This window comes from Ischnura elegans, chromosome X (genome assembly GCF_921293095.1).
Source record: "Ischnura elegans chromosome X, ioIscEleg1.1, whole genome shotgun sequence".
NCBI lineage: Eukaryota > Metazoa > Arthropoda > Insecta > Odonata > Coenagrionidae > Ischnura > Ischnura elegans.
Window position 1 is genome coordinate 29105089 of NC_060259.1, and position 16319 is coordinate 29121407.

The window sequence follows — 16319 nt, forward strand, 5'->3', positions numbered from 1 at the left end:
GTTCTGTGTTCATATTTTCCAAGCATCGTGGTGCGTGATCACTCTCAGTGATCATGGATCCACATCCCGCACAATTTCGGAAACTGCGCATCCCAGAAATCGCAGTCAGGAAGAGAATTCTCTTAATGATTCTGGAAAGCAATCTAAAATAATATCAAGTGTGTGTAGAAAAAAATAGATTGAAGGATTTATGTAAATAATGAAAATAACAAGAAATTGAAGTGAAAGTGGATTATTCGTGCCACCCCTCCCCATCATAAGCCTGGATAAATTGGAGTCTGCTGTATATAAGTTTTTAATTTGGGTTCAATTACATCTTTTGCATTATTTAGTCACCATCCCAAGGTGTTGTTATTTTTAAAGCATACCTTGTATTTATTTTTAGGGGTGGCTTGGGATACAACATTAGATTAAGGGCCAATAATGCTAATTTGCTGGCTAATAATGCCAATTTGCCAGCCTCAGTGGCAGTAGGGTAAAGTCCTTGCCTGCCAAACCATAGGTCGAGGGTTCAAATGCCGCCTGGGTAGGTGTTCCCTATCCAGGGCATGGATGTTTGTGTCGTACTTTGTTAATCGTCTGATGTAAAGGCCTTCATGTGCTGTTTACAGGGCAGTTGGAAAAAAAATAAAAAGGTATTTTGCACCATTTGGTTGACATTTTAGGTTTGACGGGTAGAAAGGAACTCTTATTCAAATTCCTTGCTGCACGTCAAACCTTAGGCACTAAAGCTACATCATACTAGAAATACTGCATTTTACCAAGAAAGGAAGGAGGACGGTTGCCATGGAAATTCGGAAGATTACAATAGATGGAAACCTTGTGAACATCATAACATTTCCTAACCCATCTCCCTTATTGCTCACCACCCTCCCAAAAATCCTCATCCCCGCAACCGTAATGCAGCACACTCTGTCTCTGCAATGTAGGAAATCTTCTTACTGTCAAATTGCATGCACTTCAACTCTCTCACAGACTAATTAACAATCCAATGGCCGTGAAAAGTAATAAAATATTTTTATTGAAATGTATTTGTAGCGTGTATTGCTAATTTGAGGCTGTTGGGTATAACACTGTCGTCATCCAAAAAGGGGCAGAGAGAGTGAAAGATTTTTTCTGTAGGTCATATTAATGCACTTGCTAACCATCCCTTTTGGCTGCATGGAATGAGTGCAGCATTGCAGAGTTGTCTGTTATGGTGTCTACTTCTCAATCATGGTGGACATTCAGAAAAGAATGTTATCGAGTACAAAATTTGAAATTTCAAGGATATTGATGTTTAGATGAGCAGCCGACCTTGAATGCCTTCATCAACTAATGTTAAAAATAAATATAGGTGGGGATAAAAATTGGCATTGGGGAAGATTGATCATTTAAGGGATAAAATCTCACTAACAGATTGTCAAAGATACAGCACTCTGTATCAATAAGTCTTAGCTCCGTAGAGCAGACATAATGTGCTATCATTGTGAATGATTCAGTGTATTGATCCATCTTAACTTACAAGCATAAAAAAAATCGTGCTTCCTATTTCCCAAGTCTAAGGGATATTGATGAAAGGGATCATTTCATCATATTTTATAAATTTGTAAATCAAAAGATAGAGATTCCATTAATCTTGTGAAGGTGGCTCTTGTTCAGTGGGCGTATAAATGATAAGAATATGAATATTGCTATGTACCATAATGGTTGGGGCAAGCATCAATGTTGATGGTCTCTCTGCTGGTAAGGAGCCCCTTAATTATGGATGGTAAAAACTTGCAGCGGGCTTTGTTAGAGGGCAGGTTTTCTTGCTGTAAATACAAGTTGCTGATTGTAACTACCCCATTACAGATGATAGTAATGAACGAATTGGTATTTTCATGAATTGACTTATTGAAGTTATTGATTGGCTTAAATCTGTCTTTCATTTGGGTTGCCTCAACTTGCCCATATTATGGGTATTGTTGTCTGCATCATAAATCATCATAATTTATGTCATACCATGAAGTTTGGTGTTATACTATGCATGAGAAAAAGTTTGATTGGAAAATGAACATATATTTAGGCACTATGGGAATTTTTTACTGTAATATTTCTGCATGCGAAACTTTTGGTACTAAATTTTTGTAGAAGATGTATCTTTATTCGTAGTATGTACTACGGAAATGAAGATGAATTGATATAGTTTGTCTTTGAAAGGAGATTTATTTTGTAGTGGGAAAACCAGTCGGCATTTATATTAGGATATTTTATTTTCTGGTTAGAAATTTACTTACTCCAACGATAAGCTTATTATGTAGCTTTCATCTCTTTGAAACATTCTCCCAACTTTCTCTCAGTGAATGAATACGTTTTATCCTTTCCTCAGATGACTGATGTGTCATTTATTTGAAAGTCGCATTTGTATAAAGATACATAAATTCTTCACAGCTTGTTATTGCTGAGTGCATTGATTCTTATGTTTGGGAATTCATATGAGACAATATCAGGAGCTAGGAGATCAGTGTGGACACTCCACTGAATTACAATATTTGGCAGAAGGCTGCATGCATGTTTGGTGGATGTGACGTACTAATTTTTAATTGCATTTTCAAAAATGAAATCTTCATGTTAAATAATACATATTTTAGATGAAAACTTATAAATTATTGTGAACAAGAATTTTAGTGTCAAAATCTATTTTTTTTATGCTACACTTGGATGTACACATTTATTTTCGTAGCAATGGCACAAAAAATTCAGATGTGAAGTTAAAAGGTCAACCAAATGGTTTAGATGTACAAAAATTTAAGCTTATAATTATGATTGCATGTATGCAAAACACAACCAACGTTTTTGTTGTTCTTCGAGCAAAAAAATTATTTCCAAAAGCTAAAGATGTGGTCTGCATTCATCTACTGCCATGAAGCTTTGTTTCTCCTCAGGCACATAGTCAGGGAGGGTCCCCTAGAGTAACCATCCCCTGAAATTTTTTTTCAACTTTCCCAAAAATATTGTGTGCAACTCACTAAACATAATGTAATTTGATGTATTATCATTTGCATAACAATGTATTTTGTTTATAAATGCATATTTCAAGCATTTAAGGTAAATATCTTCATTGGGTTGTCTATGCGCCAAAGGAATAATATAGTCAACTTTTGACATTTTTAGTAAATAATTGACTTCCATTTGATTTGTCTACCTCCCTCCTCGAAATAAATGAGCCTTATTCTATAAATGAGACTGGCTAAGAGCCTTATTCTCAATTGTTGGCTTCCTGTTATGGAGGGGCATTTTTTTGAGTGCTTATGCAGCCAGAAATGAGCAAAATCAGTAGATTCTGAAACTGGCAGAGTAGCTAATTCTGGTTTATTCCAATGGCAGTATGATCTTGTAATACTGTCATTTGCCTTTATTTCGTGGTGCAAGACTATCAAATAATTCTGTTACATTATTGCAGTGTGCTTCAAAATATAGTTTGAGATAAATGGCCATGAAAAAATGGAGAATATATGTAATAATTTGGCCTCTGTATTAAGGGGTTCCCTTCATGTAAGATATTTATGATTGATTCTCTCACAAATCTGTCTGCGAAAGAATTGCTGTGACTATGTTTGCTGTGGTCTCCAAGCAAAAGTGTTACTTGTTCAAGGGTATTTATCAACATTGTTTTAGTCTACCATGTGCTGATGGTTACTACCAAATCAATGCTGTAAAGGGAAGGGAGTTAGTGCCTATCACTGATTGTGTGATTGTTGAATGAGTTAAGCACCAAAAATAAGATGGTCATCTCTCCGTGACCTTAGAAAAATATAATTTGCTTCGTTGTGGATGGTTATGTGTTTAAATGTAGTTGTGCATTAAAGAATACATGGAATAGCATCATGCAAAAACCAAGAATAAGTCGTAATTAGTGAAGTGTGTCACAAATTACAAAAATCAACTAGATGCAAGGAAAACAATGGGGTCGGGAGCCTATTAAGAAATAGCTACTTCTGAGTAAGCTCTTCCAAAATAAATGCGTCAACATCATAAAAATTTGAATACTGTTAGTCTTTGGCGTTAATGATGCATTCAATATAAGTAATTGTGAAGAGAAATAGCAGGCACATAATAAAACCAATCCTCAAGTTTTACTTAAAATTAGCTATTGGCATGCTATTTTGCCATTTTATTTTTTTATTCAAATACATTTGTACAGTTATGAAATAATTTTTATTTGGTGTGAATAATGGAGAAAAGGCTTCCTTGCTCTCACACTATCATGAAATGAGCCAGGAAAAAATCAAACTGCAATTAAATTCTACAAAACTGCTCATTGTTATCCCAAAAAAAGATAATGGTTCCATTAATGGAGACAATGAAAGCTGGAAGAATGAGACAACTCATTCTCATTGGCTTAAAATATTTTACTTTTAGTATTACAAAACATTTAGTCCATCTGGCAATGTGAAATCAAGGTTTTACTTAATTTTTAGTCTTATAATTCGAGGAGCTGAGTGTGGTTAAGGAGAAATTCTGAAACTCCAGATCCCAGGGGCATGGTATTTTTTTGAGGGTTCAGACAAGATGGGCTGTGATCAATCGTCTAATGAACCCAGAGGAAGATTGATTGTCTGCTTTCATTGGGTTTTGAGGCATGGGAATCATATCATGTCAGTGAAGTTTTTCTTGCATAATGTTGCACATGCATTTGTTTCAAGAAAACAAAAAATAAATTTGATTTGAATTGGAGTTGTATACAGTTGATCTTATTTAGATTTATACCAGGTTCATAATTGCAGTTATAATTATGATTAAGTTTTGTGTATTTTTCCATTTTAGTCATGCTTTTGTTTCAATCCAGTACCATTATCTCAAGTCTTTTTGTACTCCAAGGCTTGTCTTAACTTGAGAACATTCTAAATTTTTTCCTTTGACAAAGGTATGTATAAGTTCAAAATCATTTATTGTGATTCATATTACTTGTTTTCAAGCAAAAATAAAAAAATGAACCTTGAAGGGAGTTCTTTTATTCATTTTTATGACATTCTGTTGATTTAGAGGATTCAGACAGATTTTCATTGGCTTTTAGTGTGGTGCCTGCTGGTGTTAGTGAATATCCCTTCAGTAGTATTTTTTTGTAGAAACTGCAACAGAGTGAGGGGTGGCGTGGCAGTTAAATTGCATTCCAATTCAGAGGGTATATGGGATCCTCTGCACCCTTGAGTTACCTACAAAGGAGTCCATGAACTTCCTTATTCCTATGCTAGAGATGTGTGCTGATAGTGACTTGTACTTGGAACAATTGGGTGTCGAATCTCAAGATCTCCCCCACTCTCCCCTGTTACTTTTTCAGTATGGAAGAACTGCTACTAGAACGAATCGAAAGTGTAAAATGCCTGTGCCATTCTGATGTAGGGGTGAGAAGGACCTTTCACTTGTGCCCAAACGTTTAGCACACCCTCTAAGAAATGGCAGACCTGGTCTAAGTGCCCTAGGTTCCAATTTGAACATTTTTGTAATCTGTCTTCCCATCCTTGAGTTGGAGAGTTTTTAAAGGTTGCCCAATCCCTGCTTGGGTGCTGTGTGAATTGTACCGGAAGTGTAGTACACCACCCATCGGACCAGTCTCCTTCATGCCTTTGGTAGCCGTTTCCAACCTTCCTTTCCTCATGGCACATATGGCCTTGGCTGTTGGTAGCTAATGAAAACAATTTTATCTCGTGGTAAAAGTTTCCTTGTGGTCACCCTCAATTAGAAGGTGACCACTTTTTGTTGCTGGGGCAATTGGTTAATCACCATCAGTGGCACGTATAGATTCTTGTTTGCGAAAGGGGGGGGGGGGGGGCTATGCTTACCCTGCCTTATATTCTTACTACCATGAACAGCTCTAAACATTGCTTGGGTTCTACTGCTGACCATAACCTCATTGACTGGATGTTTAAAAAATGAGAGGCAATGGATCAACAACAGTGGTGGGGGAGACAAGATTAATTTCAGGATAGGTTATCTTATTTTAATGTTGGACATCCTGTGATATATTAAATTTGAGCACATGCGAACAATCCTTGCTACTACCCCTTGACAAATCTACATCTTTGTGCCATTATGATATTCCTGGTTATTGTTATCACCTCAGTGCAACTCTTAGCAATTAATCAGCAATAGCCTGGACCCATGGATTACAATTGACTGAAGGGTTAAATTTGCCAGTGAAATGTACAGTGGCAATGTATCTCCATTCTTGTTTCCATCTGCTTTCAAGTTATCCCTACTTTTCCACGCTCCCACCTTTTCCCTAACAATTACACTGTCAACTTCCCCTATGCCTACCCTCGGCATTTGATTTAGTATAAATACAGAATATGTAATCATGATAAGTCACTTGAGTGAATAGGGTGGTTTCCTATTATTTTTATATTGCTTTAATCGAAAGATTATTACTCCTGGAGTACGTATTTCACGCTTTTAGATTTTTAAATGACAACATCTATTTTTCGCGATTAAACGAAAAGTGAAAAATTTCAAGCGCGCGAAAACGTGACGCTTAAGTATGAATGCCGGGAAATATCTCCGTACGTCGTATTTCTGGTTCCCCCTCCCGCCCGGTGAGGTGACCTTGAGGCGAGGCTTAGCGCTGATACGTCGCAGGATGCTAGCGGCTAGCTGAGTACCTTGCTGGATGGTAGCGCTTGGCTTAAAAAAGGTTTATTAATACCTTATCAAACGAAGAAAACTTTCCGAACTTAGCCAGTTTTAATAGGTGATTATTAAGACATGTTTCCCTGAGCTCCGTGCCTCATGCATGCATTGGTAACCTCAGACGATGTATAACTCCTATCCTCTCGTTTAGAAACTAGGTCCCTGTGACGTCATGCGGAGTGGAATCGCATGGGCGCCAATCTGGCCTTTTTCAAATGAGGATAAAATTTGACCCTTGCCATTCGTCTAAACCTGTATTTCAAAAACCAAATAATTTGTGTATTATGAATACACTAACGGTGGGTAACGAATCGCAATCAATGCCTTTCGTTTTCTTTGATGAAGGAAACTACCCTATTCCTAATGGTACATATTTATTCAATTTGATTCAGTGTACGTCCCACTTACATCATTGAGCCACTGCTCATTATTTTAATATCCCTATATGCCATAGATGTAAAAGGTTAATCTATAAAAAAAACATGGTTACATTTTTGGGATGCTGTTATGTTGGTTGTGCAATGGTTCCCACAATTTCACAAGCTCTGCAGCTTGTGTTTTCAATCTACCGAAGACTTCATCTTGAAAAATGCCACCTGAACTTCAAAATCACCCCTTTCACCTTCATGAAGATTAGTCTCCCTCTGGAATCAGTTATCCACAACCAATTGCTGTTATTATTCTGCCAAAAGTAGGTTTGCTGGAAATAGGCATAGCCCCTTTAACATGAGAGACTAGGTGATATCATGGAAGCATACTCATTTTGAAGTATTTGAGTTATTATCCCCAAGGTCCATGTTTATCTCTCTTAATACAACCAAATTGTGGTGGTATTTGTGAAAAATGCTAGATAATGTGAGAGTTACAACACCTAATTAGTAAAAAAACAGAATAAAGTCAATATTAGATAGGAATGCAATATTTTCATTATGTTATTAAAAATTAGTTAATTTTTATTTATAAAATTTTGTAGTATTGCATTAAATATGGTAACAATAATTTAAATGCCTACTGAGATCTAGAAGGGCCAGCGTATTGACTTATAGCCCTATTATTGTTGCATGTGGCCCAAAGAAATTAGACCAAGTCATTGCCCTATGGCACCGAGACACTAACTCCACTAATTTAAATTTGTATTTGCTGACTTATGCTCCTCATTAGTGACTGCGGTGTCCAGGAAGACAAATATCTTACATTTCTTCAGTTTTAAATAAATTAACGACCATTCACTGTCATTCGATTTCCCTAATTGTTGACTTAAAATCGTTTCTTTCATAGTTTTCGACATAAATGCTAATTTTATTGAGGGAATGTGAGGCTCCACCACCATGAGTGCAAAAGCTGACTCTACTTTGAGTCACCAGCAGATCATTCTTTCTTAAAAGATTAGTGTATTGGGCTGAGAATATTTATTAGCAGAACGTCTAACAACTTCAAAGATAAAAAATAGGGAAGAAATTTCAGAATGTTAATATTTCCTTAGTTACCTGCGGTAAACTGAATGTTTAAGATTACTAGAGAATACTTATAATAAGAAGATCATAATTAGGATTTCCCTGTAATTTTTCCAAGAGGAGGTCAATAATACCCTAGGAATAAAAAAAAACTTAATATCAAGGCTATAGGTTAACCTCAAATCACAACCACCTCAAGAGAGAAAACCTTACTGTGTGACCTCATATTCTGATTGCACACCCATGGACAAATATATCAGACTGTTGAAATTACCACAATAGACCTCATGTCACAAAAACTTCAGAATTAATGTCAACACTGGCATCTAAATGAATTGGTATACATTTTTCATGTACATCGGAGACAGCGCCTCTATTGCCGGTTATCCCTCGTTGCGATTTACATTACATAATTGAGTTTCAAGTTGATCAATTTTAATAGATATTAGGAAATTTGCAACATTTATGAGTGAATGCCTTTTAATTCGTGGTTTTTTCAAATACTACGTAAGAAACAAGTGAACTCTCTAAGGAGTGAGATTGTCGTGGGCGGTTAGCGTAGTATGGTAGTAGTTGAAGCGTTTGAAGCGGAGGAATCAGAATAATTTTCTTCGTGTAGTTCCTCTTCTACCCCTGGAGCGGCGTTCGCGCGACTCATTCTTTGAACAGTTTCAACCAGTTTTAATTAACAGGTATTAAAAATATAAATAATCTATAACGTCAAATGTTGTAATAAATGTTGCCATCGAATGATAGAAAATAGGATAGAAAAGCACATATAATAGAAATTAAAGGTAATGTAATTTTCATTGTTAAAAATATATCAAGAATAAATTATAAAATTGAAATTGCACATAATTAGGATTTTAATTAAACTTATAATGCTATGCATGTGAAGGAATAATCGGTTCATTATTTCATTAATATTTCGGTACAATTCATTTTTAAAAAAATAACAGTATCGCTATGAATATAAATATTTTTTATCAGAATAATATAATTTTAAGTGGGGAATTGAAAGTTAAATTATTACTGCAGTATTTTAACGTAGAATTCTCTTCTGTACTTCTTGTGGAGGGAAATTGATTTTAAATGGTATAAAATAAAGTAACATTTGACAGCTAATAATTCCATTACATGATTTGTACAAGAAGTGACCTTCCGTTGTACCTACATGTATTTAGTGCTCTATTCTCAATCCTTCAACAAACATTTCCACAGCAGAAAAGAGAGCACTTAGCAACCTGAGACAAATCATTACATCCTCGTTCAAAAGATTAATGATTGTTGTGCTTGAATCCACTGACTATCCAAGTGAAGTCCAAAGACAACTTGCTGTCACCTCTTCATATACACCTACTTCATAAGATCTCAACCCTGCTTTTCACATAAACATAGTCTTTTTTAAGCCCAAGAAGAGAGCGTTTCCAATTGTGACATTTATTTGCTATCTCCACCTCATTCCAGGGCGTACCGAGGATCATAACTAGGGGGGGGGGGGGGCAAGCCATGGTTTATTGGGGGGGGGGGGGCAAATAAAGTTGTGACATTAGTTTATTAGATTATTTCCATGAAAAATAGTTTTATTTTAGTTACATATCTTATACTAATTCATATCATTTTTGTTGAATGCTTTTGTTTCGATTCGGCACTGATTTTGCTTAAAGACTTTTGCAAGTTTTACTTCTAGGGGGGAGGGCAGCTGCCCCTCTGGGTATGCCCATGACCTCATTACACTTTCCATCCTGCGCTACACCAGCTCAGGGGCGGTGGTCTAGGGTGATTGAGGGCCCTCGGCTGGGGCGGCTCATGATGGGGCCCCTCATTCGAGAGTCCTCCCCCGGAAAAGTTTAGCATGCCCTCAAGTGGTTTTTGGCACTGTTCTGGCCCTTAAAAACCAGGTAAAGTTAAAAAGTTGTCCCATCCTGAGTTGACCCTGAAAGCGCAGAACTGAATCACGTACGGAGTGCAGCAGAACTGGAAAGCCTTCGGTCACTTAAAAAACTTACGATTTACAGTTTCTGTGCTGACTGTAGATCTTTGAAGCCATGGAAATCTGCCGCCATTCAAATTTGGCGCCAGTGGAACTATTTGCGCTCTACTACGACTAATGCCATCTGTTGACAGAAAAGTCGATGAAATGTAACATCAAGGCTTTTAGCGTGCGCTTCACGGAATCTGAGCGCGACTTTCGTGACTTGTAGACTACTTCTTTCGACTTTCCCTGGTACATCCTGGTGACTGAACATCCTGGTATTTTGCTTCCCGGAATAAAATACAAATCGAAGTTTAGGAAACGGTAAGGAAAATCCGTAATGGTAACCTTTGTAGTGATAACAGAGTTGTGTCAACTAAAAAATTTAATGTTATGTAGAGAGTTGCGAATTTTTATTGCATTCGCCATGATGTTTCTAAGGTAATGGCGAAGTCATTACGCGAAAACAGCAAAAAATGATTGATTAACGAAGCAGTTATTATTCCCATAGCTGCCACTTATGGATCAGAAACGGAACGTCCTGCTGCATGATTCGCATGTATCTACAACGTCTGACGGATGCTCGCGAACTGTCATCATTCCTGAAGATTACTCCTCCCAGGTTATAGTGGATACTGCGGGTAGCTACCTTTTCTAATTTAATCGAAGTAACCTTTATCGTGAGACAGGGATGAGACGTCATAAATGTCTATCTTGTCTAATTTTGTTGAGTTTTTTAAGTTTAAGTCATACGTTTGTTTGGATGAACCCACACTGTTCAGTCGATTTTGCTGGTCTGAATGTGTCACGTAAACGATGATTGAAAATATAGTGTTCTTTCCTTACGTTGTGTTCACGGCTCATCCGAACTCGGTTACTCTTGAAGACATGCGGTGATTATTGTTAGAACCGGCAGTCAAGAAATTATGTCTTGGTAGGCAATGCTTTCTGCAACTCACAAATGTACTCTTCAGGTTGTGGGATCCTGGCGGTTTTGATTTTCACCAAATGATTCTCAACGGCCAATCCCAGTGCACTGATGCTCCTAGTAATTGCACCTTCTAGTCATCTTCCCTATAGTATAATAAGTCTTCTCTTTACTATTGCCAAATATTTATCAGCTTTATACCATACTCAGCCTGTGTATTTTGAGTATAAAATGCGTTTCATCTGTAGGATGCTGCATTAAGCAACCCCTGAGTATGATTTACTCTTCCATTTACTTAGGTACAACTTTGGGTGGCATAAAATGAGAGTACGTACTTGGCAGAAAGGTGGTTAGTACAACAGCCTGGGTGATGGGAGGGTTCTCTCTTGCTAACCCTTTCCCAGTAAGGTTAATCTCCTCCTCTGAATTGTATGGATCTCTGTATCCCAAATGAAGAGTTTATTTTCTGACTAGTGCTTGATGAAACGCAATCCAAATGAATTAATATAGAAGGTCCTGTTAACAATTGATTCATGGATGTGAGAAGCTTCATTATAGCATGAAAGGGGGAACACTTTTTGAAATTAGGTTGGATCAGTTGTATCACGTATTCAGCACCAGTAATTAAAAGGTTTGTATCATAAGCGTTGAAATCAAATCCAGGAATAATGTGGGAAAAGGTACTACAAATAATTCTATTTGGTTCACTTTATCTTTTGGAGCTGACTGGATGTGGCTAAAGCAATTAAGGGAAGGTGCCTTTTGCGAGAGCATAGATGCTGTAGGTGGGCTTTGCTGATGGGGATGGGGAGTACTGAGAAAGAGAGCCTGCTTAAAGTTGCCAAATGTACTCTGTAGCCCTTGTTTGTCAGATAAAACACAAGTCATTGGTGACCAAAGGTAATTTTTGCCAGGGGCCATAACAATAGAGCTAGTCATTTGGAGGGTATCGAGGACAGATGCCCAGGAAATGGTTACCTACCAGGTTTGGCATCACTGCGAGCAGATTCACTATGGTAACTTTTCGGTGATCTTAGAGTGACTTAGTTTTGAAGCACTAAGCGGTGCCTGCTCTTTTTTATTTATTTATTGAATCCTTCAAAAACAGCCAAAACGGCCTTTACTTTGAATAAACAACTGAAAATCTGCAGCTTTAACAAATATAAACTGTAAAAGGGATATATATAAAAAAAATTCAGAACGCCAGAATGGCTCTTCGAAGCTGCTTCTTGAATGATCTAATGGGCATTGAAAGATCCAGGGTAGGGTGAGTAGTCAAAATGGTATTGAAAAAGGTAGGGAGTTTGTAAAAAAGTGATCTCTGGGAGAGAGAAAGATGGAATTTAGGTTGTTGTAGGAGATTATTACGAAAGGAGCGGGTGGGAATGTGGAGTGAAAAGAAAGGGAGTATTTCTGAGGATCGGTATTAGCCATTTAAGGCATTATGAATGAATTAAAGATAATGAAAATTCCTACCAGAGGATAGTGGGATCAATGATAGGACAGACATTACTTTAGAGGGAGAAGAATTCCGAAGGTGAGGAACACTGTATCGGACTACTGAAATAAAATAACAGGGCGTTCAATAATTTTAAGGTTGGAGGGACAGGCAGTGGAGTACATTATGGAGCAGTACTCTTCTGATTGGCCAAGGTAAAGTCAGGTGCTGAGAAACTTCCCCTCAGCTCAACTCCACTTGCTCAGTGAAGTGTGACTCGCCTTTGTGTGACTGCTATACTGAGCCCCGAGAGATTCTTCTGTCCCCTCTGTACAGAGCATTTTTGCAGGTCATTCGTGAAGAAGGGTCTCACTGATAATCACACACTCTCAGCACCAACCTTTTTGACCCTCCCTAGCGGGGACTCCGCATTATCTCGGACTCCGAGGGTAGTTGGGCTCCCTCCTTTTAGGTTTTATAACCCTACCAGCGGCATTGGTTTGCGGTCAATCATGCTTTGTTTATATGAATTAACTCTATGGATAATTGTTGCTTGATTGTAAATTGCAGACTTTGAGTTGAATTCCTCGTTTTCCCACAATTTCCATGTTGATGTTTATACTGAAATCGAGATATAAGTTAGTATTTATTGTAGAATTTTGTTTAAAAATTGTAAACGCTTCTCAAAAGACAAATAATTCAATTCTTAGTTTATATTTTTTGAGAAAGGAACAAATATTTATTTCGCAAAATGACTGGATAAACAATTGTATGACCGCTGTCACTTACCCCTAAGAGGGTTAATATAAGACGAGGGGTCCGGGTACCTGCTGCCGGATTTCGAGGGTATGGCCTAAGCCTGCAATGTCGGGTCCCGAAACTAAGACATCGCACACCTGCTCTGCCCTGACATTGTCATAAAAGGGGAGAGCTAGGAAACGTATATATTCCGCATTCATTCACCTGCGTAGGAAAATCTCCGATGAAGATGTACAGCTTTCGTTTCCCGGGTCAAGAAACGTCCAGATGCATATTTACGTCTTTAGTAGGGAAAAGGGTAAGCTACCCCTGTTCAGCAGCAAAGATGAATTGAACGGGGTATGAAAATCTTCTAATGTCAACGGGTGGTGGCACACTTTTGCCTACAAAGGTTTCTCACTTGTTAGTGCCCTGGAATTTCCTCCAAGCAGCTCATCAAAGATGCTAAGACCCTATCATGTCCTATGGTGGTATTTTAGATGCCTGTCTTTATTAAATAGAACAAGAAGCCTACTGTGAAAAAGTCTGGAATAATAAGGGATTAGAAGCATTACAAAGCTGCAGAGTTGGTTTGGGTGCACTCTTAAAGACTTATACAGGGTGCAAAAGTGGATGTTATTAAGTTGAAGTACTAATCAGTGAATACTTTTTAAAATTCAAGGAAAATTTTTGTAATTGTATTGCCAAGAAATGAGGTTAATTCATGACCTTTTCTCACATTGTTTCTACATTTGGTGCAATCTCTTATTGTAAACTCAATTTTAAAATTTTCACGAGAAGTTGTCTAGCTATTTTGTTTCCTTGAAGAAACATCTGCTTCCTAGGGCCTTTTAAATTAAAAATTTGCATTAAATATTCTAGTTGAATGTAATTTTCTTCAATGTAAAAAATATAATATGTACATTTGAAATATGAAGGGGGTTGCTAATTCCATGTTCATCGTTTCCTTTCTTGAAGGCATGGAAAATTTCACTAACTTATCATTTATAATCTTATTTTATAGCAGTTTGGTTGAACAAAGTTATTTCTCTTTTCTTGCACATCTTGTTGATTAGGTTACACTAACTCTTAAGGCTATACAGTCCCTCTTCTTGAAGTAGAAATTTCCTCTTCAATTCCACGTAAGGCCTATTCCCTATGATTTTATCGATAAACCCTATTCTTTTCCTAGCCCACTTAGCCATTCCTTTCCTTCCACTTCATCTTCTCCATTCTCCTCCTTACCCACATCTTGAATGCCTAAGTCTCTTGTCATTCTATCTCAGCATCCAGAATTCTGCATTGTAAAGCCCTTCACATCAGACTCTTCAGTAGTCTTTTCTTAAAACTCTTGCTAAATGGCAGGGAAGATTTCTCAGGTCTTACACTGGGTAAGGATATCTCCTGACGTTTCAATGTGCAACTCGCCCACCAAAACTTCAGAAGGAGTAATGGAGGACCCTACCCGCTGAGAGATCCGAGAAATTTTCACTGCCATTGTTCGCCGGGAAAAACCATACACTACATATTGCAAAATGATCCTCTCATTAGCTCTTTCCTGTTCATAAACACCTCCATAGCTGACACAATTCTTTTCCTAGTATGCTTGATGCTGTGTCTGTAAGCCTCTTTAAGTGTGGGCCAAGCAGTTGGACATCTCAACATGCTCTAGATTATACCCATTAGCTTTTATTCTAGGCCTCTTATCCCTTTCCTGTGGTGCTTTTCAAAGCTGTATTACTCAGGCCTCCGTGTTTAATTTTCACACCACATTCCATATAAGGTTTATCTAATTGATCCGCCAGTGCCTGCAACCCAAGTTATCCCACTGTGATTACATTTGAGGTTTGTTTGGACCATAGTAAGTATTAAACTTACAAATAACATTTGATATGGTTCATACATTAATTAATATTATTTTCTGAATTAGTTTTGGAAGTATTGTTTAGATATACCTGGGTTAAAATGGGAATCACATTCTTGCATTTTGAAGCAAGGCAAGGCTTCACGAAAGTCGTCACTTTCAAAGTGATGTTTTTTTACTTGAGATAAGTTAGTTGCAATATTTATTACTTTCACCAAATCTAAAAATCAACAAAATTTATGGCAAGAATAAATCATCATAGCCCTTGAACATGGAGCTGAAGCCCTTCCCAGGTTCAGACTGTTGTGGGTCATGGGTTTACTTCATGCTGTTTGGTGTGACCCGGTGGTGGGTCCAGTCTAGGTTTCTTTTTGTAGCCTGTGACTTGAGGTTGTGCCACACTCGGAGGACTTCTTGCCGATGGGAGGAAGTGGAGGGTTAGTAAGGGAACATGTAGTAGACGGTGGATAGTCAGATCTATTCTCAGAGGCTTTTCATCTGTAAAGTAAATGCTTTATGTGTAAAATAGTTTTGATATTATTAAAAAAAATGAGTATTTTCTAAATTTTGATGTAATGTTATATCTTCATGTTAATGTCATCTTACAGAAGGAGTTGTTGCAAACAGTGATGAAGACTCCCTTGATATCATGAATAGTGATGGTAGAACATTTGTGGTGTTCGACGATGATGGGAATGCAGGTAAGCTGATTTATGGAGTTATTTTTCTACTAATATGGTTCAACACTATTAAAATGCACTAACACACACACCAAATGGCAGTTAGCCTTGGGCACTTCATTGATGTGTCTGGTGGTTTGGGAGACAGAGGAATTGAGAAAACTGAGAGAAATTATGCAAAGTGAACAAAACTTTTATACTTATGGAATTAAGTCAGGAAAGTTCTTGGTTAGAAATAATTTTAAATGCATATTGTGGGGTTGAAAAAATGTGCCTTTGATCGGCATTGGTCTCCATTCACTACTCTTTGCCTATAGTAGGTACTGTGTAACTGCTCGGTCATGCAGACATTCACAGTGAGATATTTTTTCATGCAATTGTTTTTAAAAAACATTTTGCTGTAGATCTCTATTCCAAAATGAATTATTTTTGATTGAAAGGCAATTGATTTTGCATTAGCTAATATTAGCATGCATAGCGTGCTTTTTTTGTGAATGTTAGCCCACCCACTCGAAAGGTGGGAATTTCAAAAGCATGTACAAATTTATTTCATTCAGGAAAAATGTCTTTTAATGCTTTCCTACTATCTTCCTA

The 16319-nt window shown here is 37.4% G+C and overlaps 1 protein-coding gene across 1 annotated transcript in view; it reads left to right on the forward strand.

Annotated features, from left to right (window-relative positions):
• Window positions 1-10310: 10310 nt before the first annotated feature.
• LOC124170858 (cyclin-D-binding Myb-like transcription factor 1) overlaps window positions 10311-16319 on the forward strand; it is a 54374-nt gene continuing 48365 nt past the window's right edge. The window contains exons 1-3 of the mRNA XM_046549867.1: window positions 10311-10401; window positions 10589-10718; window positions 15654-15746. Coding sequence (XP_046405823.1) covers window positions 10598-10718; window positions 15654-15746 — 214 coding nt within the window. The 5' untranslated portion in view covers window positions 10311-10401; window positions 10589-10597. The remainder of the gene's footprint in view (window positions 10402-10588; window positions 10719-15653; window positions 15747-16319) is intronic.